Raw genomic sequence first — 25,674 nt, forward strand, 5'->3', positions numbered from 1 at the left:
GAATGCTCAATGAGTACTAGCTTCTTCTCCTCTATCCTCCCAAATTCCTCCATTGTGGTAGGTAGTGGCCTGTATGTATTTGGAGATGTTTTGTGGACACGTGTCTCTGGCCCATTTAACCACCTGCCCTAGCCTGTAAAGTGGCCACAGGAGCCCACGGCGCCAGCTGGGAGCCAGCTTCCGGCTCAGCCCTAGACAAGTCACACTCCTGGCCTGACCCTGGGCCTTGTTGAAGAGATTGGGGTGATTTCTGGCTAACTGACCCTGGGCCAATCACTTTCTGGAAACTTATTTACTCTTAACACAGGGATAAAAAGCCCAACCAGGGCTGGGTGCGGCGGCTCACATCTGTAATCCCAGCACTTTGGGAGGCCGAGGTGGGCGGATCACAAGGTCAAGAGATCAAGACCAGCCTGGCCAACACAGTGAAACCCTGTCTGTACTAAAATACAAAAATTAGCTGGGTGTGGTGGCACATGCCTATAGTCCCAGCTACTTGGGAGGCTGAGGCAGGAGAATTGCTTGAACCCGGGAGGCGGAGGTTGCAGTGAGCCGAGATCCCACCACTGCACTCCAGCCTGGCGCCTGGTGACACAGCGAGACTCTGTCTCAAGACAAATAAAAAGCTTAACCAGACAGGGTTGTTGAAAGGCTTAATGCAAGTACCCAAAGAAAGTAATGAAAGCACCATCCTCAATTTAAAAACTGGGAAATTTCACGTAATTTCATGATCTCTACCTTTCTTGAAAAATCAGATCAGCCATTTTAGAATCCCATTCCCACCCTTGACAATGATTGTCTGGAGCTGGGCAGCTGCTGCTCCTGTTAACGGGGAAGATTCCCTCCAGGTCGTGATCGTGCCACGCCAGCCCTCTCACTCATTGGTGGTACGTGCTTGTTTCCTGCTTGCACAGAGAAGGTCACCAGGCCAGGTTGGCTCCTTCCATCTTGACAGGGTGAGATCCAGGTAAACAGGTTTCCATCTAGGGCACACTTACTTTCGCTTTGTTGCCTCATAAAGGCACAACCTTGTGAATTAAGGCCTCAACTTCTCCATCCCTTAAGAGGTTCAATGTCAAAGGTCTTAATATTCTCTGGCCCATGTTGAATGATGACTTCAACTTTTAAAATGAAAAACATTTTGGGAGCCCAGAAATTTATCTCCTACATTAGCAGGGCCCTCGGACCCTCGCTCTTCTTCCTGATGATTATGCCACAGCACATGAATTTGGGAAATGAGTTATTGCTCTGGAATGTTTCAGTTCAAACTGTGCTTTTTCTCTTTCAAGGATTCCACAACTATTAATGAGTGTCTGGCTCTACACCCAGGAATCACACTTCTACACTCCTTCTTCCCATGAGGAGCTTTCCTCTCTGGGTTCTGAAAGAGACTCCTGAATTATTGCTCATATAAAGTTTGAGGCCACAGATGTTTCATTTTCCTTTTTCTTTCAAAAGGCAATTTACTTAGTGAGATTCACTGGGGCCCTAGAGAATGCTCTTCTTTAATGGGTTTTTGGGGGCTTCCATGGGGAGCTGACCAAACATTAAGATAATGCAATCTTTTTGGTGTAACAATGGAGAGAACTTGTGTGTTTCATGCTGCAACAATCATATAGCCACTCTAGAGGCTGTGGAGTGAGTAGCAGGTACACATGGCCTTTGAGGGTCACACCTGAATTCAAATCCTGGCTACTCCATTCATTAATTGAGTTTCCTTAGGCAGGTGACTTACCTACTCTGGGTTTGATTTTCTTCATGTATAAAACAGGAAAAATGACAGGATCTACCTTATAGAGTTGGCTTAAAAAATATTAGGAAGAAATGAGGCTGAGCATGGTGGCTATGCTTGTAATCCCAGCATGTTGGGAGGCTGCGGTAGGGGGGTTACTTGAAGCCAGGAGTTTGAGGCCAGCCTGGGAAACACAGCGAGGCTTCATCTCTACAAAAAAAATGAAAAATAAAATAAAAAAACAGCTGGGCATAGTGGTGCATGCCTGTAGTGCAAGCTACTTGGGAAGCTGAGGTGGGAGGATCGCTGGAGCCTGTGAGGTTGAGGCTGCAGTGGGCTGAGATTGCCCTGCTGCACTCCAGCCTGTCTCAAAAAACAATTGTTGATAAGAAATGAAGTTAAAATAACTATATCATGTTTAACAAATTCTAATACGCATCTTAAGTCTTTCCAATGAAATCATTTTGGATATGAGAGTGCAGCCCACCGACAAAGCCAACTCCTTCTTTAGGGATTGACCCCAATTGAGGGATTAGACAGAACAATGGGCAGTAAGCAGGCCCTCCACACATGTCACCTCCCAAACCTGTCTTGCCATTTTAGGGTTGTCGTTTCTATCCAAGAGAGTATCTTTATAGAAATTGTTCTGATATATTGACTTAGGTGTCATTTACCGAACACGCACTGTTTCAGACCAAAGCCAGATAGGTGAGCTCCATGATCTCATTCCACCTTTCAGCATTTTGGGGTGTGACAGAGCATTATAATTCCCATTTTATGAATGAAGAAACTGAGGCTTAGAGATGTCACAAAACTTGTTCAAAGTCGCACAGGTGGTGGTACGGGGAGAAACTGCAGGGGGAGAGTGTGTTTGCCCCCAGGGGCTACGCTGGCTCTCTGGACCAGCTCTGGCCAGTAACAAAGACCCAGTGTTTCACAACATGCCCTGGAAACGATTCCTTTTCTTCTGATTAGGAGAAGTAGACCGACAGAAACAACATGGTCACTCCGGTTCTCTACTTTTCTCAGGTATGTGCGTGAGTCTGATAAATCCAAAATAGGAGCATGAAGTCATTCATATTGAATAAATGCAGTCTGTTTGGCATGAAAATAACCCATTTGAAACATGGGAACTATGGGACAGGGAGAGAGAACAAGGCTTTAGATCCTAAGACATGTTCCTTCTCCCAGATCCTTGGTCTCTGGGCGCCTGCTGTACGCCAGGTGCTGGGCTTGGTATTTCCACACAATGATTTCATTTCCTCCTTACATCAGTGCTTCAAGGTGCCTATTAGGAGTCTCATTTCCAGATGAGACAGCTGAGCCCAGAAAATGTAATGAGACCCAGAAAGTGATGGGTGGGAATCTAAGCATGGGTGTTTCTGGCTTCAGGCCAAAGCTGCGGTCAAGACCTGGTTTTTCTCTTTATCAGGACAGAACAGATTGATCTAAAAGTGAAGTCGCAGTGAAACATACTTCCTGACCTGGGAACATGTGGGCTTTGAAGGCAGTGTTAGCTTCTAGGTATTATTTAAAGGTGAAATTGGCGAGCCCCTTGAAGGAGCTGAGTGGATGTGGAGTAAGCCATTATTCCCTTCTGCAGACTGATACTGACAGGGATCAGAAAGCGGCTTTGGGTGCCGGAATCCCACCACTCTTGCCTTCTAAGGCTCACTGACAAGGAGGTCTGTCTATAAGGACAAGCCCCAAATGGCAGACAAAGAGCTGCTGTATTCACCTGGGAAGCATCCCTAACCCTGAGGGGCAGCACCTCTGGTAAGCACAGCTGAGGCTGAGACTCAGGACAGGACCCTCAATGCATCTGCAGCTTCCTGTCCTGTTGTGCCCACCCTCGCCCTAGGGAGGCGTCTCATCCTGTAGTGCAAGGGGGCAGTCCAAAGTGCACACCAACCATCACCAGAGGGAAACCCACAAGGAGAAAGATAGGAGAGGGTGTGTTTGTTCGGATGTCTAGTGTCAGGCTCACAAAAGATAGCTGAGGTCAGGATGCCACAGGGGAGGAGAGGAAGAGGGTCTTATTCTTCCTGTGCAAAGGAGCCTTGCCCAAAATAGATCCTCCAGACTCCTCTGTGCAGGAAGAATAAGACTCTTACCCTCGTCCTGACTCATGAGGAAAGAAGGGAAAGAAGGGATTGTGGGGATTTTTTTGTTTGTGTGTCTGAGACGGCTCTTGCTTGATTTCTTCCCCAGGCTGGAGTGCACGATTCACTGGAGCCTCAAACTCCCTGGGCTCAAGTGATACTCTCGCTGGGACTACAGGTGTGCGCCATCACCCCCAGCTACTTTTTATTTCATTTTACTTTTTTTGTAGAAATGGGATTTCCCTATGTTGCCCAGGCTGGTCTTGAACTCTTGGCCTCAAGTGATACTCCTACCTCGGCTTCCCAAAGTGCTGGGATTACAGGCATGAGTCACCACACCCAGCCAGGAAGAGATGTTAGTGGGGCCTGGGCTGTGGGAGGCAGGAAGAGAAAGGCAAAGGGCTGGAACCTGGTGCCTGCCTGCCTTTAAGGCACAGGGTCCCTGGCAAAGCATAGCTTGTTGCATGTCAGACTCTGAAAAATAAGATGCAGAATGTCTCCTTCTGCCTGCACATTGAGCACAGGGGCAGCTGTGTTGATGGTCTCCAAGACCATCCCCAGGTTCGATGACTTGCCAGGAGGACTCACAGCACTCAGCATATGGCTGTATGCATGGCTGTGATCTCTTATAGCAAAAGGATACAAAATCAGCAAAAGAAAATTAAAAAAAGAGCATGAAGCAACGTCGAGGGGAATCCAGGCACAACCTTCCAAGAATCCTCTCCCATGCAGGATGTGCTTCATTCCCACAGCTATTTCAGAGGTGCATGTGAATGTTCGCCAGGGAAGCTTGTTAGAGACTCTGTCCAGGGTTTTCACTGGGGGCTGTTCACATAGGCACCCTTTGCTTAGCACCCACCCATGTTTCAGACTCCAGGTGTTCAACACAAGCCATATTGTAAGTACAGGTTAGGCAGGGTCAGCCGCTCTTTTCAGTTCTGGGAATGGTGGGAACACTCTTAAAATCCAACTTCCCTGACACTAGCCTAGGGGTCAGTCTTGCATGTGAACCTTTCCAAGGGTATGAGTCTCAGGCTGGCTACGTGAACTGTTTTCTGTGAAAACGCCCCCGAGACTCCTCCCAGGTAGAGAGTGTCTGTGTGTCTGTGTGTATTTGTTTAGGGCAGCAGGGTGGGGAGGTGAAGACAGGGTAGAGATTCCTTCCTCCTCATGGACGAGGTGGCAAATTGAGCACAGGGACAGAAATGCCATCTTCCCCAATGTGGCTGACTTATGCCCAGAGGAGATACTGCTGGGCATGCTGGACTGTGGTATCGACAGGCATTATTCTTATCCCTGCAGGAATGACAGGGAGACATGGCGTGGCTAATCTGGCAGGGGAACCCCCGCTGGCATGTCTAGCAGTGCCACACATTGAAATTTGCAGATGATTTTTAATTTTCCAAACCAACTTTGCTGATCTGATTCTTTCTTTTCTTCTTCCTTTTTCTTCTTCTTCTTTTTTTTTTTTTTCATCAACTTTTCTGCCAAGAAAGGGATTGAGGAATGAAAGTAACTTAATGAAACAAGCTATTTGGGCTGCCGGGCTCATGTCTCCATGGAGATGGTAATGCAGGCTGTGTCTAGGCAGAGGGTTGGCAGAGATGCAGCAAGACAGCAGTGCGCCTCTGACTGGAGCCCGCATCTGCACCGATGGCCCTCTAGGCTGAGGGGGATGGTCTGGCCCTGCTCTGGTGCTTGTCTCTTGAGGTTGGCTGGAGCAAATAGATGTGAATTCTTCCGAGTTCACCTGTGTGCCCTTTGGCCAAGAGCTGGGCAGGTGACCACTGAGGCACAGGCCCTACTCTTGAAGAGCTCATGGACTGCTGGGACAGGCTGATGTGTCACGAGGCCGTGATAGCACATGTGATGTGTGGCCACAGCTGGAAATGATGGCTTTGGGAGCCCTGGTGGGGCCTTGCTCATGGGGGAAGTCTGGTAAGGCTTCCTGGTGTGTGTGTGGGGCACCCTCCAAGTGGGAAGCTGTGGAAGGCATGCCGGTAGCAGACAGCCTAGAAATTTCAGGAACTCAGACTGTCTTGTGTGTGTATGTGTGTGTGTGTGTGTGTGTGTGTGTGTGTGTGTTTCTGGGGCAAGAACAATTGGTGAAGTGGGACAGGTAATCAGGGTCCAGATGATGGAGATAGCACAGTGCCAAGGAAAGAACACGTGTTTCGGATCCAGACAAACCTGGCATCTGGGTCTTGAGTCCCTACTAATGGGCTGGATAATCCATTATTTAATCCACAATTTCCCTGACTTCTCCAAGCCCCAGTTTTGCCATCTGAAAATCAGGAATATCAACAGTCCTCACTTTATGGAATCCTGGGTAGGACTTAGTGAGATGATACTTGTCAAGTGCTGAGTAGCTGATGATTTAAGGATGTGAGTTTTTTGCCCTCCTTTATTCAGAAACCAGACAAAGGATTTTGAACGTTGTCTTGCTCCAATGACAGTCTCCAGGCTACTTGTATTCAAACCACCTGGATTTGTGTGGAAAATGCTGATTTCTAGGTGTTATGGCAGGACGAGGGGATCAGAATCTATGTGCACTCAGGACTCTGCATCTTACCAGTCCCCTTAGATGGCTGTGGTGCTTAGTCAAGTCACAGACCTGCTGTACCAGGAGATGGGACGTCAGGGGAGGGCTTTCAGCCCCACCATGCAATGTTCAGAAGAGTAATTTAAGAAGATACTTTTGGTGGCCAACAGGGAGAATGGATAGGGTGGGAGAGGCAGGAAGGCTCAGAGAGGAAATGACCCACGTCAAAGGTGCTTTTCTGCCCCATTCATGTGAATCGTCAGCAAAACCCTTAAAGGGTGGGGCCCTCGGGCCCTGGGTAAGCTCAGACACATAGGGTATGGCCCTGCCCTTGAGGGGCTGTCAGTTGGTTGGGGAGTTTGGACCGCAGATGTAATACAGTGTAATACCGAGGCAACACAGAGTAATACCCAATGGCTTCATGCTGAGGAGATAGCCAAACCAAATTCATAAATGATACATAATTATAAAAATAACAACAATGACAGCAAGAAGCATTTATTTGTCACTTTAGCGTTTACATGGCACTCTTTCCTTTTGCATTAATCATCTTGGTTTTACCTCATGATAGTTTTTTGTACATTAGTGAAATGATTTAGAACCACTGTATAGATGGTGAGGTCAAGGCCAGTCTGGATTCTGAGGTGGCCCAGACTTGGTGCGTGAGGATGCTCCGTGTGATTATACAAAGTTGGAGGGGCCACAGTGTGTAAAATGGGATGGAACAGAAGGAATCAAGATTTGTGCTGGAATGCATGTGGATGGGAACAAGAAGCGAGCCTGTAAAAACCTATGGGGAATTGATGGCAGTATTATAATAGGTGTTTTTCCTTTTGGATTTTCAATACTGTACTTATAATAATGGTGCAATATATTTTTAATAAAAATGAACTCTAATATCATTGTAGGCATATAGGCAGCATAACATATGGTTAGCCAGCTGGGCTTCTGAGTTAGACAGGTCTGAGTTACAATCATTGCCCTGACCTTCACATATGTGTAGTCTTTCCATTTATGTCTGATACAACATTGTACAATGGGCGCATTGATAGCACCTACTCCATGGAGTTGCAAGGGCATAAAGTATTGTAATGCATATATGCATTCCATGTATGCTAATTAACTAAAGGCATTCCCAGGAGAGGCCAGGCATCTACTAGGATAGGCCAGGCCCATCCTGAGGGCTTTTAGGTACTATCATTCCCTGCCATCCAACAGCAGGTGTGAGGCAGCCATCAGCGTCACCTGTCTTTCGGAGAAGTAAGCTGAGGATTCCAAAGGGTAAGCCAACTTTCCCAGGTTCATATAGTGAGCAGGTGGTGATCTGAGCTTTCAGTCTAGACCTTCTGGCTATGAAGGCTCTGTTTCATTCATTACTTGGTACTAGGGGAAGGGCTAGGAAAACCTGGGTGTCATCTGGGCAGAATTTACAGAGGTTGCAATCCCCTTGAACTTTCTGCTCAAGCCCTATTGTCAGGATCTTTGGGGGTCAGCCAGGAACAAGGTGGCAGGAGGGCTAATTCTGTCTCTGGAGGTTCCAGCTGCCACATACAGAAGACAAATGTCTGTTTGGCAGCCCTATTTTTATTTCCTCACAAAGTTTAATTTCCCTGATGTGAGTGGTTCTATTGCTTTGAGGTTTCCAGGGTTTTCATTCTTCATAAAAAAGAGTGCTTTATTGGGCACTATGGTGCCAAGGTGTGGCAGTACCTGAGTGTTAAATTAAGTTCATCTTTCCTGACACAACGAGGGTCCTAGATCAGCGTCCTGGCTTGACAGTGGAAGGGTTTTTGGTGTTCTCCACTGTCTTCCTAATTCCTGAGGTTTCTACCTGGGTGGTGACGTATCTTCCTAGAATAAGTTTGTAATACACATTGTACATGATAATTTGCTTCATTGCACCATTACAGGCAAATGTAGCTGCAAGACAGGAAAATATGTATCACAAGGCCAGTTAAGGTATGGTTAGGGTTGAGGGCTTTAGAATCAGATACTCCAGAGTTCTAAGCAGGCTGTACTTGTTCAGTTACCATGTGGCCTCAGACAAGTTACTAAACCTCTCTGTGCCTCAGTTTCTATAGCTGTAGAGTGGGGGTAATAATTCAGCTTCCAGGGCTATCAGGAGGTTTAAAGGATATCATACATAACGATCGCTTGTCAAAATGCTTAGTTCAATTATTGAATAGTCAATAAGTGATTGTTATTATCAGGCAAGCCCATAGGCTGGACAAATACCAGGCAATTTATAGGCACCATCTCATTTGATCTTCACAGCAATTCTGTGGGGTGGGATTGATTTTTTTTGGTCCCCATTTAACAGAGGAAGAAAGAAGAACTCAGAGAGATGAGGCATCTTACCCAAGGTCACACAGCTTATCAGCAGCAGAAGCCAGATTGACCCTTGTCACGCTGTGACCACAGCTACTGCAGAGAACTGCCTAAATATTTTCCGGAATGCGGGGCCCAACTCTCCCAGTTGTCACAAAGAAGCTTCTCATCTTCGAGGAGCACAGCAGGTAGACAAAGAGGTCACTTTAGGGTCAACTAAGACTTCTTCCAGCATCAGACTGCATGCAGTGATTTCATCCAACTGGGTTCTTCCCTTCCCTTCACTCACCCTGTCAAGCTATAGAACAGTTAAGACGGGTCCTGAAAACTCACTACAGCCAGTGCTTTGTACCAAAAATGAGGATAAGGTGTGGGCTAGGGAATGAATTAACCTCTCCCCTATCCCATGCCAGGTCATGAGCTGCAAGTTGGGAACAAGATTTGGTCCCTGTTCATGTAATGCACACAATGAACAATGGAGATCCAGTGGGCTGAGTGCTAAGTGGTAGATGGATGCACAAAGTGTAGGTGAAAGCACAAATAGGCAAAGGAAGGCTTCTCAGAGGAAGTGACATGGGGAGTTGGGTTTTCAAGCATGACTAGGAGTTCGCCAAGGGGAGATTGGCTGAAAAGATATGCAAGAGCAGTTCATATGGCAGTTTTTCTGAGTGGTTGGAGCTTTTGAAGTCCATGAGGAGCATGGCAGACAATACGGGGGAACAGAGGAGCCCACATTTGTAGCACGTACACCAGGCACTGTGGGAGGACGTTATATTCATTTCCTGGAGCTGCCAAAACAAATGGCCATAAATTGTGTGGCTTAATGCAACAGAAACGTGTTCTCTCACAGTTCAGGATGTCAGATGTTCACAACTGAGGTGCTGGCAGGGCCATATTTCCTCTGAAGTCTCCAGGGAAGAATGTCTCCTTGCCTCTTCTGGCTTGTGGCGAGTGCAGGCGTTCCCAGGCTTGTGGATGCATCGCTCAAATCCGCCTCCCGTTTCATGTGGCTTCTTTTCTCTCTCTGGGTCTGTCTCCCTCTGCATGTCTCTCATAAGGGCGCTGCTTGAGTTAAGGGCCTACCTGCATAATCCAGGATGATTTCATCTCAAGATTCTTAACTGCATTACCTCTGCGAGGATCCCTTTCCAAATAAGATCACATTGATAGGTTCTGGAGATTTGGTGTGGGCATATATTTTGGGGGCCACCACTCAACCCACTATCAGGCCCCACATGCATTATCCCATGTAACCCTCAGAACTCCAAGAGGCAGATGTTGTTACAATTCCCCTTTGACAGAAAAGGAAACTCACTCAAAAGATTAAAGGCAAGCTTCACTCGAGCAGGGACGCCTCTGTGCTCTTCCTGTGCCCAATGGGTGCCGTTATCTCTGACACACTATAAGCGCTCAGTTAATATTTAGTGAATAAATAGGTATCTCAGCCCAAGCCTTGTGAGGAGCATAGCATAGGCTAAGAGCCCAGGCCATCCTACATATAACCAGATGCCTGACTGGATTACTTAATGAGCTGTGTGACCTTGAGAAAATTATACAACCTCTCTGTGCCTTAGTCTTCTCATCTTAAAATTGAAGATACAATAGCACATACCTCATAAGACTGTTGTAGGGTTAGCAAGAGCAAATCCATGTGCAGTGCCAAGAACAGTACCTGGCATGATCAGTGCCCAGTACACGGAAATGGGTTGTATTACCCCGCACTGCATCCCAACAGGGGCAGCAGACAGGTGAGGTTAATTACAGTGGCCTAGAAGTGTCTGGAAGAGCTGTGATCAGACAGGGTAGCGGCTCAAAATTGCCCGAGGACTTTTGGGGAAGACTTCGGGGAGGAGGAGATAATTGAGCTGAGTCTAGGGTGAGCAAGGACTTGACGGGGTGGGGAGTGGGAGCTGGCATTCTAGGCAGAGACCAGCAGCTGCAAGATCACAGGAGTGGGGAAAACTAGGATGTCTGGAGCTTGGAGGGCCAGGGTTGGGGCTGAAAGGGGAATGGAGGTTAAATCCAGAAAGGCCTTGTCTGCTCTGCCAAGAAGATGAACCCTGATCCTGCAGGTGTGGTGGCAGCTCTTTCATCAGGGAGGCAGTGTGACCGTGACCAAGATGGCTTGTTGGAGAGCCTAGGGTGGACCGGAAGCCCAGGGGCAGCCAGGAGCCTGCTGCACCCAGGGGAGAGCTGATGGTAGTCTGCCCAGGGGGCTTATGATGAAGACGGGGGCAGGGGGAGATAAATAAGCCATGTCAGAGGCAGAAGCTGCCGGAGCTGCTGTCTGACTGGGCACAGCTCTGGTGGAGGAGTGGAGGCAGGGCTCGCTGCTGAGTCAGGCCTCAGGTGCGGTGGGCAGTGCCACAGATGAGGGTCAGACGCTGAGGCTGGTCATGGGTGTGGTGAGGTCAAGGTGCCCATGAGACACCTTGGTGCCTTTTCTGGACTTACCTTTTACCAACTGGCGAAACTTGGGCAAGTCATTTCACCTCTCAGAGCCTCACTTTCTCCATCAGCAAGATGGAGATAATAATTCTACCTCATATGATTGTGATGATAGTGTACACTGCATTCCCAGTCACTCTTAGCATCTGCTAGGATTGTTATGACTCCTGCCACTGTGATTAGATGGAGTGAGGGTCGTGGGGCAGCGGTCGCTGTGACTGTAGTCCCAGCACATCTTTGCCAGAGTCACCAACTCCGTGCTCTATTTTGAGTTCTTCGTCTCTTCTCTCTCGAATCTCACAAGCCTAAAGAGGAATCTTGGGTGCTAACCCAAACCCTCATTCTTCTCAAGGTTAAGGTGCTTTTGTTGGGCACAGGTCTGGGGTTGGTGGTGGGCAGGGTTGAGGAGAGGGAAAAGAACAGGAGGAGACACGCAGGTGCTTAGTGCGTTTGGGCCAGGTTGCATGTCTGTCTGCTTGTGGATGTCTGGGGGAGGCTGCGTGTGTGTATGTCTGTGTGTGTGTGCCTTTCTCTCTCTGTGTGTGTCTCTGTGTGTGTGTGTGTCTGTGTGTGTCTGTGTGTGTGTGTCTGTGTGTGTGTGTCTGTGTTTGTGTCTGTGTGTGTGTCTCTGTGTGTGTCTGTGTGTGTCTCTGTGTGTGTGTGTCTGTGTGTGTCTGTGTGTGTGTCTGTGTGTGTGTGTCTCTGTGTGTGTGTCTCTGTGAGTGTGTGTGTGTGTCTCTGTGTGTGTGAGTGTGTGTCTCTGTGTGTGAGTGTGTGTGTCTGTGTGTGTGTGTGTGTGTCTCTGTGTGTATGACTGTATGTGTGTGTCTGTCTGCCTGTCTCTCTCTTGTCCTAATTCAACTCAACACTGCAGTTCAGGAAATGTTTCTGGTCCCCACTTCGTATGAGCCACTGTGCCGGGCACAGAGAAAAGGGTGCCACTCACTTGGTGCCTGAGGCCTTCTGAGCAGAAGGTGGCTGGGAGGCATGAGGGGTGATGGGGACGCAGTGTGCTCCGGTAACCGAGGAGCTGAAGCAGGCTCCATCTACAGAGTGGGGACAGATTGGGGGTTCAGGGCTGGAGCTGAATGCCAAGGAGATGTTCTCCTTGCTGAGGAAGGGTACACGGGGGCTGCAGGTCTGGAGAAGCAACTGCAGGAGCTCTCAGGGGCTGGAGGGGACAGTAAGCCAGTGGGGAGAGGCACATGAGGCTGGAGAGTGGCTGAGGGGGGCCAGGGCTGCCTCTGTGGGGAATTCCTCTCTTGGGCAGGACAAGGGTGATATTGGCCTCCAAAGCCCTACAGGGCTGGCCCCTGCCGTCCTTCCAGCCTCATCTCAGCGCTCTCTCCTCCTTGTCCCCTCTGTCACAGCCAGACTGCTCCTTCCAGGCCCTCTGGAACCTCGAGCTCCTCTTCCTTGTAAGATCTCTGGGAAGCTTGGAATGCTGCAGTGCTCTGGCCCGGGGCTGCCTGGAGCCCAGTCCCCTCTCACTTTCAGGACCGTCCCATCAAAGGGCTCCCTCGTGTGCTCTGTTCAGACCACACTCAGTGCTTGGTTTGTGATTGTTTGGTGATTTGCTCATTGAATGTCTGACTCTTTGCCTTCTGTGAGCTCCTTGAGGTAATGACTGTGCACAGTATCCGGCTCGCAGTAGGTCCTTTAATAGGCTTGCACTGAGTGGATGATGAGTGGCTGAGTGAGTGGATGAGGGGAGATGGGAACAGAGGGGGTTCTGTGGTGTGGAAACCCTCCAGTCTAGCGCTGGAGAACTAGCGAGCTGTCTATTGCGAGGCTCAGGTTGTTAAATTCAAGAGGTGAAACCAAGGGCTTTAGAACGTCCCTGAGGATGGAGGTTATATAAACCGAGTCAATAAATATTGATGTGGAGTCCGGCTTTCATGTTCAGAGGTGCTTTGCGGGGAAGTGGGAGTTTCTCTCCCCGGTCCTCTTAGGCTGGCCCTGCACAGTGGAGCTTTATTGCAGGGATTGGGCACATGGGGCCTCTGAATTTCACCAATCCACCAGAAACAGGGAGACCAGGTTCAGCAGGCTGCCTTGCAGAACTGAAACCTGCCTGTAGGAAATCTCATCCTGGAACTAAACCAGGACTCTCCAGCTCCTGCCCCACCCCAGCAACCATTGCAACTCTGATCCAGAATCCAGAAAGCTTGCATGTGGAACTCGCCCTCCTGACCTGGCCCTTCCTCCTCTTGTCTCACGGTGCTGTGCTCACCTCCGATGCCATCTTAGGCCATTGACGCCACCCCACTGCCCCGTCTGACCTCAGCACCTGGGGCATGCTGTACTATATCAGACTTCCCACTGGCCTCCTTGCCTTCAGCCTTCCCCCCCGCAAACCTGCCTCCTGTTGCCCCAGAGACATCCCTCTGAAACATAATTCTGACCCTGTTGCTTCCCTGCTTAGAGCCGTCACTGACTACCTGTTGTCCTTGAGATCAAGTCCAAGTGTAATGTGTTCTCCACCCCCTGCCCAGGCCCCTAGGCTTCCCCATCACTTACACCCCTTGGGCCAGCCATGCCAAGGCCTGTGATACCTCCAGAACAGCCTGTGTGCTCTCCATGTTCTGTCCATGGCTGATGCCATTTCCTCTGCTCACAGCCTTCTTCCCCCCCAATCCTAATGCACTTCCATGATGTCACTTCTGATGTCACATCCTCCAGGAGGACGTCTGTGATGCCCCCACCCCCAGGCTGGTTAGGTCCAGAAGCCCCCTGTGCTGATGGCCTCAGTCACGGTGTTGCCTCTGTTTTGCAAGTGTCTGCATCCATCAGTCCATCTCTCCCTCCCCCTGTAGACTGTGAGGCCTCAAGAGAGAGCCTGTGCCTGATTGGCCACAATGTACTGTCTAACCTCCGCAGACTCGGGGAATAATTGGCCTTCAGTTGCACAGCTTACCAAAATTCAGGACAGGGAGGCAAACTCTCCTTCAGCTAGAACAGCCTCCATTCAGCCTAATGCTGGGGTCATGGAACAGGTGATGCAGCCTGGTGGAAGTTGGCCCTGCTTGGGCCGAATCCCACGGGCTGGGCTGCACCTGTGGCAACCAGTCATCATTAGACCCCTGACTCTGACAGTCACGGAGGACACCTGGCAAGTGTCAGCACACAGTACTGCTCGCATGTGGGGACCACCTGCCTGGACCACACCCCCAGAGATTCTGGTGTAATTGGTTTGAGGTGGGGCTAGAGCACCAGGATCATTTGAAACGTTTGAATCCCAGGGGCTTCTAACATGTGCAGCTTCTTGAGAGCCACTCACAGGTAGTCCTCCTGGAGCAGTGGGTCTCTTCCTGGTTGCACATTGTAATTACCTGGGGAGTCTTGTCTTGGACCCATGGAATTAGAATCCATGAGGGTGGTGGAAACCTAGGTATCAGCATTTCCTAGCTCCTCAGCTGTTTCTAATGTGAAGCAGGGTTTGAAACCACTACCTAAAAGGGACCTCCCTCCCTCCCTTTTTCCAAAAACACTTGCTGGAGGCCTGCTCTGTGCTCATGCTCTCTAGCCTTGGTGGCGCTTCGTTTCGGTGAGTCAGCCCCTGCAGTTCCTATTTGGGATTTCTTTTCTTTTCCTTTTTTGGGGGGGACAGACTCTCACTCTGTTGCCCAGGCTTCAGTGCAGTGGTGCGATCTCAGCTCACTGTAATCTCCACCTCCTGGGTTCTCCTGCCTCAGTCTCCAGAGTAGCTGGGACTACAGGAGCGCCACCATGCCTGGCTAATTTTTGTATTTTTAGTAGAGACGGGGTTTCACCATGTTGGCCAAGATGTTCTCCATCTCCTGACCTTATGATCCACCTGCCTTGGCCTCCCAACGTGCTGGGATTACAGGCGTGAGCCACCGTGCCCTGCCGGGATTTCTTACCTCAGGGGATGTTAGCAGTGGAAGAGCCCACCCTGTAAAGGGAACCTGTCCCACAGGCAGGCTTGCTGGGTCCTGCACCAACTCCCAGCAGCCCTTTACTAACCTGCTGCTGACCAGCGGCTACATCCAGGCCTGTCTGGGCACGTCCATACCTGTGTTGGGACATCTTGCCCGGCTCCTGAGTCTTCCAAGAGGCCTGGGACTCTGCCTAGGCAAGGGTTAGGGTTTGCACATGGTCATTCTGATGGGAGCCTTTCTAGGGGCTCTCTCAGACCCTGCATCAGGCTAGAGGCAATGGCAGGCTGGGGCTGAGGCTCTGAACTCCCTCCTGCCCATGCACGAGCTCTGTAGCTGCACTGTAGTCGTGGATGAGCCTGCAACTAGGTGTCCCCATCTCTCATAGGCAGCTCTCTTAGCTGGGCCCAGGTGCGCTCAGGGAAGGGATGGCAGCAGGATTTTAATGTCCCTTTAACAGAGAGAGTCACCACTTAGGAAATTGGCTCTCTGCCCCCAGTGCAGAGCTGCAGGTGCCAGGCTGCTCCCTGAACTCTGGGAATTTGTTTTAAGAAACTAAGATAAACCTCACATAACATAAACTTAATGACTTTAAAGTGTACAGTTCAGTGGCATTTAGTGCATTCATAATGTTGTGCAACCATCACCTCTGTCCAGTTTCAAAACATGTTCATCACCCCAAAAGGAAACGCAATGCCCCTTCTCAGTCATTCCCCACTGCCCCAGACTCCCTAGTCCTAGTGGCCTCCGGTTTCTGTGCCTTTCCCTGTTCTGGGTATCGCATCAGATGGAATCACATGACATGTGGCCATTGGCATCTGGGTTCTTTGGCTCAGCATCATATTTGGAAGGGCTGTTTGCATCTGCAGCTGGTCCTTCACTCCCTTTCATGGCTGAATAACATTCCACTGCATGGACAGACAACAATTTGTTTATTTATTCATTAGTGGATGGAAATTTGGGCTGTTTCTACCTTTTGGCTATTGGGAAATCTGGGAATTTTAAATTACGTTATCTCTCTACCCCAAACACATGTCGATCACATGTTCCTAGGTTCTCAGCATTGGTGAGCAGTGGTCTTGGGTGGCCCCCTTTCCTGTACTATTCAGATAGAATGTTCCTAGGGTGCCTATGTGTCTTCAGGGTATCTCTTACTTTAAGTCCAGCTTCTGTTGATTTCTCCACCTCGGCTCCGCCTCTTGCCTGGGTGATATTGGACGGATCTCTGCATCATCTCTCCCCATACTGTTCTCACTCCAATCCAGGGCAGGAGGCTGATGAGCATGCGACAGGCTTCAACTGCTGGCTCCGGGTAATGGAGAGAATGGACATCACACTGTGTCAACAGTAGCTTAAAACTGAACGTTACACGATATTGTCCTAAAAATTCATACATACACTCATGAGGAATTGCTCAAGGACAGTGTCTGCCCATGGGATTTGGACAGAATCCTCCCCATATCCATCTTCCTCTTTTCCTTTTCAAATTCTTCCCATCCGGTATTTAAAACTGCCAACAAGCAACTCCAGAGTCTTGAAGCAATATAGACTCCTGTCCTTATAAACATGCCTTGGGGTGGGAAAGAGATGGCATGGGCACTCCCAAAGTTAATTTTATTCTTTTTCTGAATCAAAAAGAACCTTTCCTCCATGAGAAGAATCCTACCATATTTATAGGCCAACTGACTGAAAGGGTCATCAGCTTTAAAAAATAACACACACAGAAATTCTGCTTGTAATATTAGATGCCTCAGTATCATGGGAGCTTCCCTGCCCCCTTGTATATAGGTGGTGGGATGGGGTCAGTGCAAGCCTAGAGGTGCCTCTGAAGTTAGCCAGCTACTGCTTTCAGATGAATCCTGATGGTGACCCCACTTTGTTTGGGTTGTATTCTTTTTTTTAATTTGCTTTCAGGTAGTGGATAAGAACTGGGTTTATGCTCTGAATGAGCTGGAGACTACTGCGTACTTTCAAGCAGAAGAGGGCCATGCTTTTATTTATTTATTTATTTATCGAGATGAAGTCTCACTTTGTCACCCAAGCTGGAGTGCAGTGGCGTGATCTCAGCTCACTGCAGCCTCCACCTCCTGGGTTCAAGCAATTATTCTATCTTAGCCTTTTGAGTAGCTGGGATTATAGGTGCCCGCCACCATCTTCGGCTATTTTTGTTTTATGTTTTTTTGGGGTTTTTTTTGGTATTTTTAGTAGCGATGGGGTTTAACTGTGTTGGCCAGGCTGGTCATTTACTCCTGACCTCAAGTGATCTGTCCTCTTCAGCCTCCCAAATTGCTGGGATTACAGGCATGAGCCACTCCACCTGGCCCCTGCTTTGTTTTCGATTTTTACAAAGCTCTGTTTGGTTACTGAGTGCCAAATATATCCTAGAGGACAAGAAAGTCGTCACTAGTTAGAAGCCTGTTAGATGGTGCAGGTGAGAGATGATGATGGCTTGCACCCAAGTTGGAAATTATTGAGGTGGTAGGAAGTGGTCAGATTATGGGTGTATTTGAAGGCAGAAATGATGGTTTCTTCTGGTAGACTGGATGTGGTGTGTAAGAAAAAGGGAATCAAGGATGCCTGAGCTGTTTGGCCTGAGTGACTGTAAACGTGAAGTTGACATTTTCTGAGATGAAGAATGCAGGCAGAGCAGGTTTGGGTTGGGAGGAGAGTGGGAATTTGGTTTGGGAACGTGTTGAAGGTGTGTATTAGATGTCCAGGCAGGGGGAAAGAAGCAGTTGGTGTCTGAGGTTGGAATGCACAGTGGTGGGGGAAAGGGGGATGGAAAGCAGGAAGCGCTAGAAGTGACGGCTTAATGATCAGCCCCCCACAGCCCACATAGTTAGCAGGAAAAGTAAAATGAGGGGAAAATCATATTTGAAATCAGAAAGGAGTGGCCAAGCGCAGTGGCTCATGACTGTAATCCCAGCACTTTGGGAGGCCAAGGTGGGCAGATAACCTGAGGTCAGGAGTTCAAGACCAGCCTGACCAACATGATGAAACCCTGTCTCTACTAAAAAATGAAGAAATTAGCCGGGTGTGGTGGCAGGCACCTGTAATTTCAGCTACTCAGAAGGCTGAAGCAGGGAGAAGCACTTGAACCTGGGAGGCAGAGGTTGCAGTGGGCTGAGATCACGCCACTGCATTCCAGTCTGGGTGACAGAGCAAGACTCCATCTCAAAAAAAAAAAAAAAAAAGAAAAAAGGAGCTTCAGAGGTTAACCTGAAGAAGGGGGAAACTGAGGCCCAGACAGCACAGGTGATTTGCCTAAGACTGCAAGTTAGCAAAAAAGCCAAAACAGAGCCAGTTCCTTGGGACTGCCCCCCTTTCTAGCACACCATGCTGCCTGCCAGTTCCAGGTTCTGAAGGCTACATGCAGGGACTAAAGGTGAGCAGAGTCTCAATTTTGTGTTCCTGCAGGTCACCATCCTTGTCAGCCTGGCCCTAGCTTTCCTTGCCTGCATCGTGTTCCTGGTGGTTTACAAAGCCTTCACCTATGACCACAGCTGCCCAGAGGGATTTGTCTATAAGGTAAGAGGTGGTTGGGTATCCCCAGGTCACTGTCAAGTTCAGTTAGAGGGTTGATCAATGTCTTCTTTTCACTGGTGTTTAAATTCTGGTTATGACAACCTCCCTTAATGACTATTTAAAATGTAATATGTGTTTGGCAAGGAGTTTCCAAGTTTTCATGAGGGACTGGCTCCAGTATGCAGTAGAATGCCTCCCCTAGGCTGGTGCTTTCCAGGGTCAGGAGGTTCAGCTTTGACGGCACATCAGCAGTGAGGAAGCTCACTACCTCTTGACATGGACTGTTCCATCTTGGGAAACCTCGGCTTGACACGGGTCTTCCTGGCTCGATGGCTGTTTACTTACCCTTGCAGTGAAGGCCCTCCAGAGCTGTGAAGGCAGGGCTGGTGTTTCTGAGGTTCTTTGAAGCTCTGTCTCCAAGTCTCACAGCTGGGCCTTCCCTTTGACCCATGATCTGATTAAACTCCCTCTCTTCAAGAACGAAACCTACTGCATGACCTCTGGGAGTGTCCTTGCCCCTCTGAACCTCATTTTCTCACCTGCAAAATGGGGATTGATAATGCCTGCTCCCAGGATTTTTGGGAGGCCTTAAAGAGAGCATTTAAGTAAAATCCGTTAACAAAGGGCCTATTAGATAATGAGCTCCCAACAAATGTTAGTTCCAATAAAGACAGAGTCTGTTTCAGAGCTAACAGAGCTGATAACTATTGATATTTATAATTACCATTTGTATCTCTAACACATCAGACCATTTCCTAGACGTTGCCTTAAACATTATCTCAGTTGGGCTGCACAACCACTCCGAGAAATAGTTTCTTTGGCTCCCATTTCACATATGAGGAATTACACACAGAGAGTGTTTAGTTAAAAGGGTTTTCCAAGACATGGCAATGATGATGTTTCTATGTGGGGATATCAAATGGGAATTGTGCCAACCTGAAAACATGTGTCCTTCAGTTCTGCACTTCCCACACTGCACTCCAATCTGACCGCTTCTAGCTGGCTGACTCACCTGTCCCCTGGTTGCCTCTCTGGGTCATTGCGCACAGCCAATCGTATCTATTTCCTCCATTTTATTCTTGCACCTCTTTTCTCTTATATCAAAAGTCTTGGCTGCTAACAACGTTCTTGTAATGATGCATTTGCATTATCCTACAGCATATATAGAACAGTCACAAAATAGCACCGATATTGCTACTACTAAGAGGTAATGAACCTGGAGCCTACCAAACGAACTTGGAGGTTTCTCTGCAGCTCTGTGTGTCCTTAGAATACACGCCACCGAGAGTGTAATCTGACTTCCTAGACTTTCACGGAGGGGGTTTGGATCTGACTTCCTGGATTACACTCCAAGTGGTCAGCAGCTGGGGCTCTGGAAGACGTCAAACAATGGGAACAGTTGAATAAACTGTGACATATCCACACAGTGGGCTTCACTGCAACTGGGAAAATAAGTAAGGAAGGCCTGTAGCCACGGACAGAGAACGCTCTCTAAGATAGTAAAGGTGAATGACGGAGGGAAGGTCCTGCCTGTGTGTGGGAAAATGGGAGGTGAAAACTCTTTGCTTACTGAAAGAAATTCAGGAAGTATAAATTTTAAAAATTAATAAAAATGATTCCTCGGGAGGGAGGGAGGGAACAGAGTGGAGAGCTAGGGATGGACACAAGCCTTCTCTGGATCTATCTTCCTAAATATTTGTCCTTAAAATATGTAAATGTTTGACATATTTACGAATAAATAAATGAGAAAAAAGAAGAGGTTCATTGTTTAAAGAACCTAGCTCTATATCAAGTTAAGGACATAAACGTGCAAAGAAAATAAATCTTTCTTTTTTTTTTTTTTTTTTTTGGGATGGAGTTTCGCTCTTGTTACCCAGGCTGGAGTGTAATGGCGCGATCTCAGCTCACCTCAACCTCCGCCTCCCGGGTTCAGGCAATTCTCCTGCCCCAGCCTCCTGAGTCGCTGGGATTACAGGCATGCGCCACCATGCCCAGCTAATTTTTTGTATTTTTAGTAGAGACGGGGTTTCACCATGTTGACCAGGATGGTCTCAATCTCTTGACCTCGTGATCCACCGGCCTCGGCATCCCACAGTGCTGGGATTACAGGTTTGAGCCACCGCGCCCGGCCAGAAAATAAATCTTTCAATTGGCTGTAGATGACAGCATGTGGACCTCATACCTTCAGTGAAGTGTATTCTAAGGACACACAGAGCTGCAGAGAAACCTCCAAGTTCATACAGTAGTCCCCAGGTTCATTACTTCTTAGTAGTAATATTGGTGCTATTTTGTGACTGTTCTATATGTGTTGTGGGATAATGCAAATATATCATTACATTAATGTTGCTACGAACCATGACTTTTGATATAAGAGAAGAGAGATGCAAGTATAAAATGGAGGAAATAGGCTGGGTGTGGTGGCCTACGCCTGTAATCCCAGCACTTTGGGAGGCCGAGGCAGGTGGCTCACCTGAGGTCTGGAGTTCAAGACCAGCTGACCAACATGGTGAAACTCCATCTCTCTTAAAAAAAAAAACAAAAAAACAAAAAATATAGCAGGGCATGGTAGCACATGCCTGTAATCCCAGCTACTTGGGAAGCTGAGGTAGGAGAATTGCTTGAACCTAGAAGGCAGAGGTTGCAGTCAGCCAAGATTGTGCCATTGAACTCCAGTCTGGGCAAAAAGAGCAAAACTCCGTCTCAATAAATAAATAAATAAATAAATAAATAAATAAATAAAGGAGGAAATAAACAGTTATTGGCTATGAGCAATGGCCCAAAGAGGCAACCAGTGGACAGGTGAATCAGCCAGCTAGAGGGGGGTCTGTGGGGGTCCCTACAGCATCCACTACAGTCTGACAGTCTGCAGAGAAGGCTGGCTTGAATCAGTGTCAATATCAGGTTCAGGTCACCTGGCTTCTTCTAAGTGGAGCTTTGGTGTTTGTGCTGGTGCTGGTTTTGGGAAGGCTGCTACATGCCAGGCCCAGGTCAGGAGCTGTCACCTGCCCTGTGTCTGAGAGCCGGATGCATCTGTGCCCCAGTCAGGGTGACTGTGTTGCTGGGCAGGTTGGGAGCAGTTTGTTGAACGACCCCTGACTGTGTCTCTTTCTTCCCCAGCACAAACGCTGTATCCCAGCCTCCCTGGATGCTTACTACTCCTCCCAGGACCCCAACTCCAGAAGCCGCTTCTACACAGTCATCAGCCACTACAGCGTGGCCAAGCAGAGCACTGCCCGGGCCATCGGGCCGTGGCTGTCAGCAGCTGCTGTCATCCATGAGCCCAAGCCGCCCAAGACCCAGGGCCATTAGAGGCCTGCCCCAGCCAGAATGGGGGGGGCGGGGTGGAGAGGAGGACCCCCATTGGCTAAGCCAAGCTCCAGTTAAGACAACACTGTACTCCTGGGATATGGGGGCGGGGGCGGGGCAGGGCAGGGTGGGGGGAGGAATGCACCAAAAACATGGTGTGTACTGGAGTTGTCTGAACCGATATTTCTTTTCGTTCCTTGGTATTGTTGATTCGTCCCCAAGTCAGGCTCATGTACAAAGGCATGTTTCGTGTTGATTGTTCCCATGTAAGATATTTTTAAAGCCACTGCTTATTCTTTGTTAGGAAAATGTAACAGCAGAAAAGGAAAGAAACAAAGAACATGAACAAAAAGCGTTCAACTGGCTCCATCGGAAGACTTTAAAGGGCAGTGAAGAGCACAGACTCCGTGGGCTTCTTAGATAAGAAAATGTAGTTTCAGTGGGGGCTCCAAAGGTGCAGAATATGTGAGTGACACAGACCAGGACTATTTGGTTAGCCTGTGGTCTGCAGGGTAGGAACACAGGAAATTAGGAATGGCTGAGCTGGAGAGAAGTGATTTTGGCATTTCTAAGCCCACCACGCACACAATCCATAGTGAAATGTACCAGCCACTGGTACATTTTGCAAGATGAGCACAAACTTTCTGGGCCTCTATACTAGGACCTGGGCAGATCCATATGGCTGGGCTCACCCTGAGATGGTGGGCTCTGCATCAGCAAACGCTGAGGAGTGGGCAGATTTTCTTTGTCTTTTTCTTGCATTTTCTAGGTCCACACCTGGATACTGCCCATGATGATGAGACAGCAGTGGGTGGAGAGGGAGGGAGGGAAGGTGCAGCCCCAAGAAGGAAGGCACAGGACGGGCATGTGACACTAGGCCATAAGCGATAAGCACAGGCACCCGACTTTTAAGTTTTTGTTTGTTTGTTGTTTCCCGAAGTGCTGATAACAATAGCAACTCCAGTAGGATTCCAACCAGGAGCCTGAAGTGACATCCAGGAAGAGATCTGAAGATTGGGGCCGCCACAACGCCAAATCATTTCTAAAGGAAGCTGAAAAATGGGACTGTCTTTTGCCTTCTTCATTGTGTTAAAAGGGGACATTTGTCCAAACCTTCCAACCAAGTTCTAGAAGCTCCTGACGAGGAGGCAGCATCCAGCCTTGACCAGGCCTCCCAGTGTCCTGGAACCATATCAGGCATTCTGCTGCCTCTCACAAATGTTTCAGGAAGCCCAGTTCTGCAGGGTGTCAGCTCCAGGACCCACAGGTCCAGAACCAGCTGGGAGAATTGGTTATTTGAGATGTGGTACTGCTTTCTCACGAGTCTCTGACAGGCCAGGTAAAGGGTATTTTTTTGTGGCTTGCTATGTTGCTGAAATCATCTTACGCAACAGCTGGGTAATAAGACTAGCATAGCTCAAACTATCCTGCCAAACGCTCTCATCTGATTTTTCCTCCCTTCTCCCCCAACCTCCCATCACCCTGAGTCACCTGTAAATTCATTTGTCATCCAAAGCAGAGTAACAAATTGTCCCTAGCCAAACTGCTGAGCGCTTTATAATTTCGTGGTGTATTTTTGTCAGTAGGTAGCAGAGGCTGAAGTATTTTTTGGTGTAATTCTTGAAATTTTCTGACAGGAAACAAATAAAGATAGATGTGTCTGAGAGTCTTGACCTTCCTTTGCAACGTTCTTTATCTCCTGCTCAGTGACACTGATGGAGAAGATGCTGGCGGCAGGGGTCCCAGAGAGCAGGGTGAGCCCTACAGTGTGCTGTTGGGCTGGGGCTAGAATTGGGCTGTAGGGGAACTTCCATCCTCAGGCATCTGGGGTCTGAGATGGTGCTCAGGTCCTAAGGAAGGACAAGAGGTGCACTTGGCTGCTTGTCTGGCAGCTCAACGTCCTTCATGTGGTAGATGCCTGCTGGGCACTTTCTAGGGCCAAGCTCTGCTGGGCATAGGGAAGACAGCAGTGGGTGACACAGAATCATGGCCCTGAAGTCTGGCAATGGAGTTGGATGTGAAAATAGAGGTGTGATGATGCCATTGACTTAATGCAACTGGTGGTTACCCACAAGTGAGGAGGAAGATGTTGAAAACCCCTTTTTAAATTAGTTCATTTAGGGTTCAGCCTGACCTTGGCCGGTAGTGGTCATTGACCCCATTAGACAGATGAAGAGACGGAGGCTCAGAGGGTAAAAAGAGACTGTACGAGGGCTGTCCCACAGTAGTGGGGGGCTTGTGGGACTCCTTTGCACCCCCAGACTACTTCTGTTCCATGTTAGACCCCAAGCAACACTTTCATGGTTCTAGTTAATTTTCCAGAAAGTCGAGTTGCAGGTATCATAAGAGTGAATGAGCTGATTCTCAGCCAGAACCAGTATCAACGGTGACTGTGAAGAAGAGACAACACTTAAATGCCCTGTGCTCCATGCCAAGTATTAAATGCCTGTGTGTCTTAGTTCATAAGCCCTCCTCCCAGTTCTGCGAAGTAGGTGCTCCCACCTTCAGCACCACTGCCACCTGCTTCGTCATCATCATCCCCATTTGGAGGTGAAGAACTGGAGGAACAGAGAGGTGAAGCAGCTTGCTTGAGGTCATGCAGTCAGTAAGCAGCAGAGCTGTGATCGAAGCCCACACCTTTTGGTACCAGGGTCTTCAGCACTGTGCTGTACCACGGTGACCACACATCTCTGCATCTTGCTTTGTAGGCTGTCGTTTGTGCTCACACATCTTCTCTAACGTGGGTGGCAGGCCGTCTGAGGAAGAGACCAGGATTGACTTTGGGCAGAGTTGGAAGCTGAGGCTCCCAACTCTGGGTTGCTGTGTTAGGGGTTGGGGCTGAACATGCATGGTGGATGGGAGAAAGAAGGGAAACGACACGGAACCTCCCAGCTGGGGCTGCACAGGCTGCTGAGCACAGGGCCTCAGACAAACCTACCCCCTCCCATACAGCCTGGAGTTTCCAGCCTGGCTTTAGGAGATGGTGAGTGGGAAAAGCACAGGGATCGGAGCTGGCATCTCACCCACAAAACCTGGCTGATCCACATAGCTAGCACAGAAACACCCAACATTGCTTTCAATTACACAGAATCAGCTAATGGCTTAATGAACACATGTAAAACACTCTGTCATAAGTGGATTTGCCACTCCAGTGCCTCAAAAAGTAAGGAAGCTATCACTTCTCAGGAATGAACAGGCTATGGGTATACGAGTAGAAACCAGGGAGAATGGGAGGGCCAGGAGAGAGGGGCAGATATTTCTGTTTTAGGAGTGATTCTGGGGCCAAGTGCTATCCTTAGTGCAATAAAGGAGGATACCTAACTCTTCCCCTGAATGTATCCAAGGAATGCGGCATCAGTTAGAAGAGTTTAACCAAACGTGGTTTGGTCAGGGAAATCTCTGAATTTAGCACGATGGGGTTCTACAGAGCCCTGCTGGTTAATGGAGGGTCTGGGGAGCCAGGCAATGATCCTAAAAACAGCACCTCTGTTTGTAGATCAAGCTCTATTTGTGTTTTTTGCATGCTTTTTAATCTTCTCACCAACATTGGGAACCTCCCTAGAAAGCCCGCAAGATAAGACAGGACAAAGGCTATACAGAAAGGGTGACTGGGCTGGGCCCGCCTTTGGCAAGAAGTTCTGAGGCAGGTCGGAGGGCATGTCTGTGTGGGTGTCAGCCTGGGTTCTGGAAGGACCTGGCCCTGGAACTGGGCCTTGAAAGATGGGTTGCACTATGACAGGAAGAATTCGGGAGGGTGGAGGAAAGACACCACAGAGACCTCCCAGGTCATGG

At 48.7% G+C, this 25,674-nt stretch overlaps 1 protein-coding gene across 1 annotated transcript in view; it reads left to right on the top strand.

The window, feature by feature from the left end:
• The window catches only part of NSG2 (neuronal vesicle trafficking associated 2), a 62,783-nt gene extending 39,228 nt beyond the window's left edge, over positions 1-23,555 (top strand). The window contains exons 4-5 of the mRNA XM_032260384.1: positions 18,469-18,579; positions 21,694-23,555. Coding sequence (XP_032116275.1) covers positions 18,469-18,579; positions 21,694-21,885 — 303 coding nt within the window. The 3' untranslated portion in view covers positions 21,886-23,555. The remainder of the gene's footprint in view (positions 1-18,468; positions 18,580-21,693) is intronic.
• The last annotated feature ends 2,119 nt before the right edge of the window (positions 23,556-25,674 follow it).

This window comes from Sapajus apella, unplaced genomic scaffold (genome assembly GCF_009761245.1).
Source record: "Sapajus apella isolate SASKATOON/1434 unplaced genomic scaffold, GSC_monkey_1.0 scaffold117, whole genome shotgun sequence".
NCBI lineage: Eukaryota > Metazoa > Chordata > Mammalia > Primates > Cebidae > Sapajus > Sapajus apella.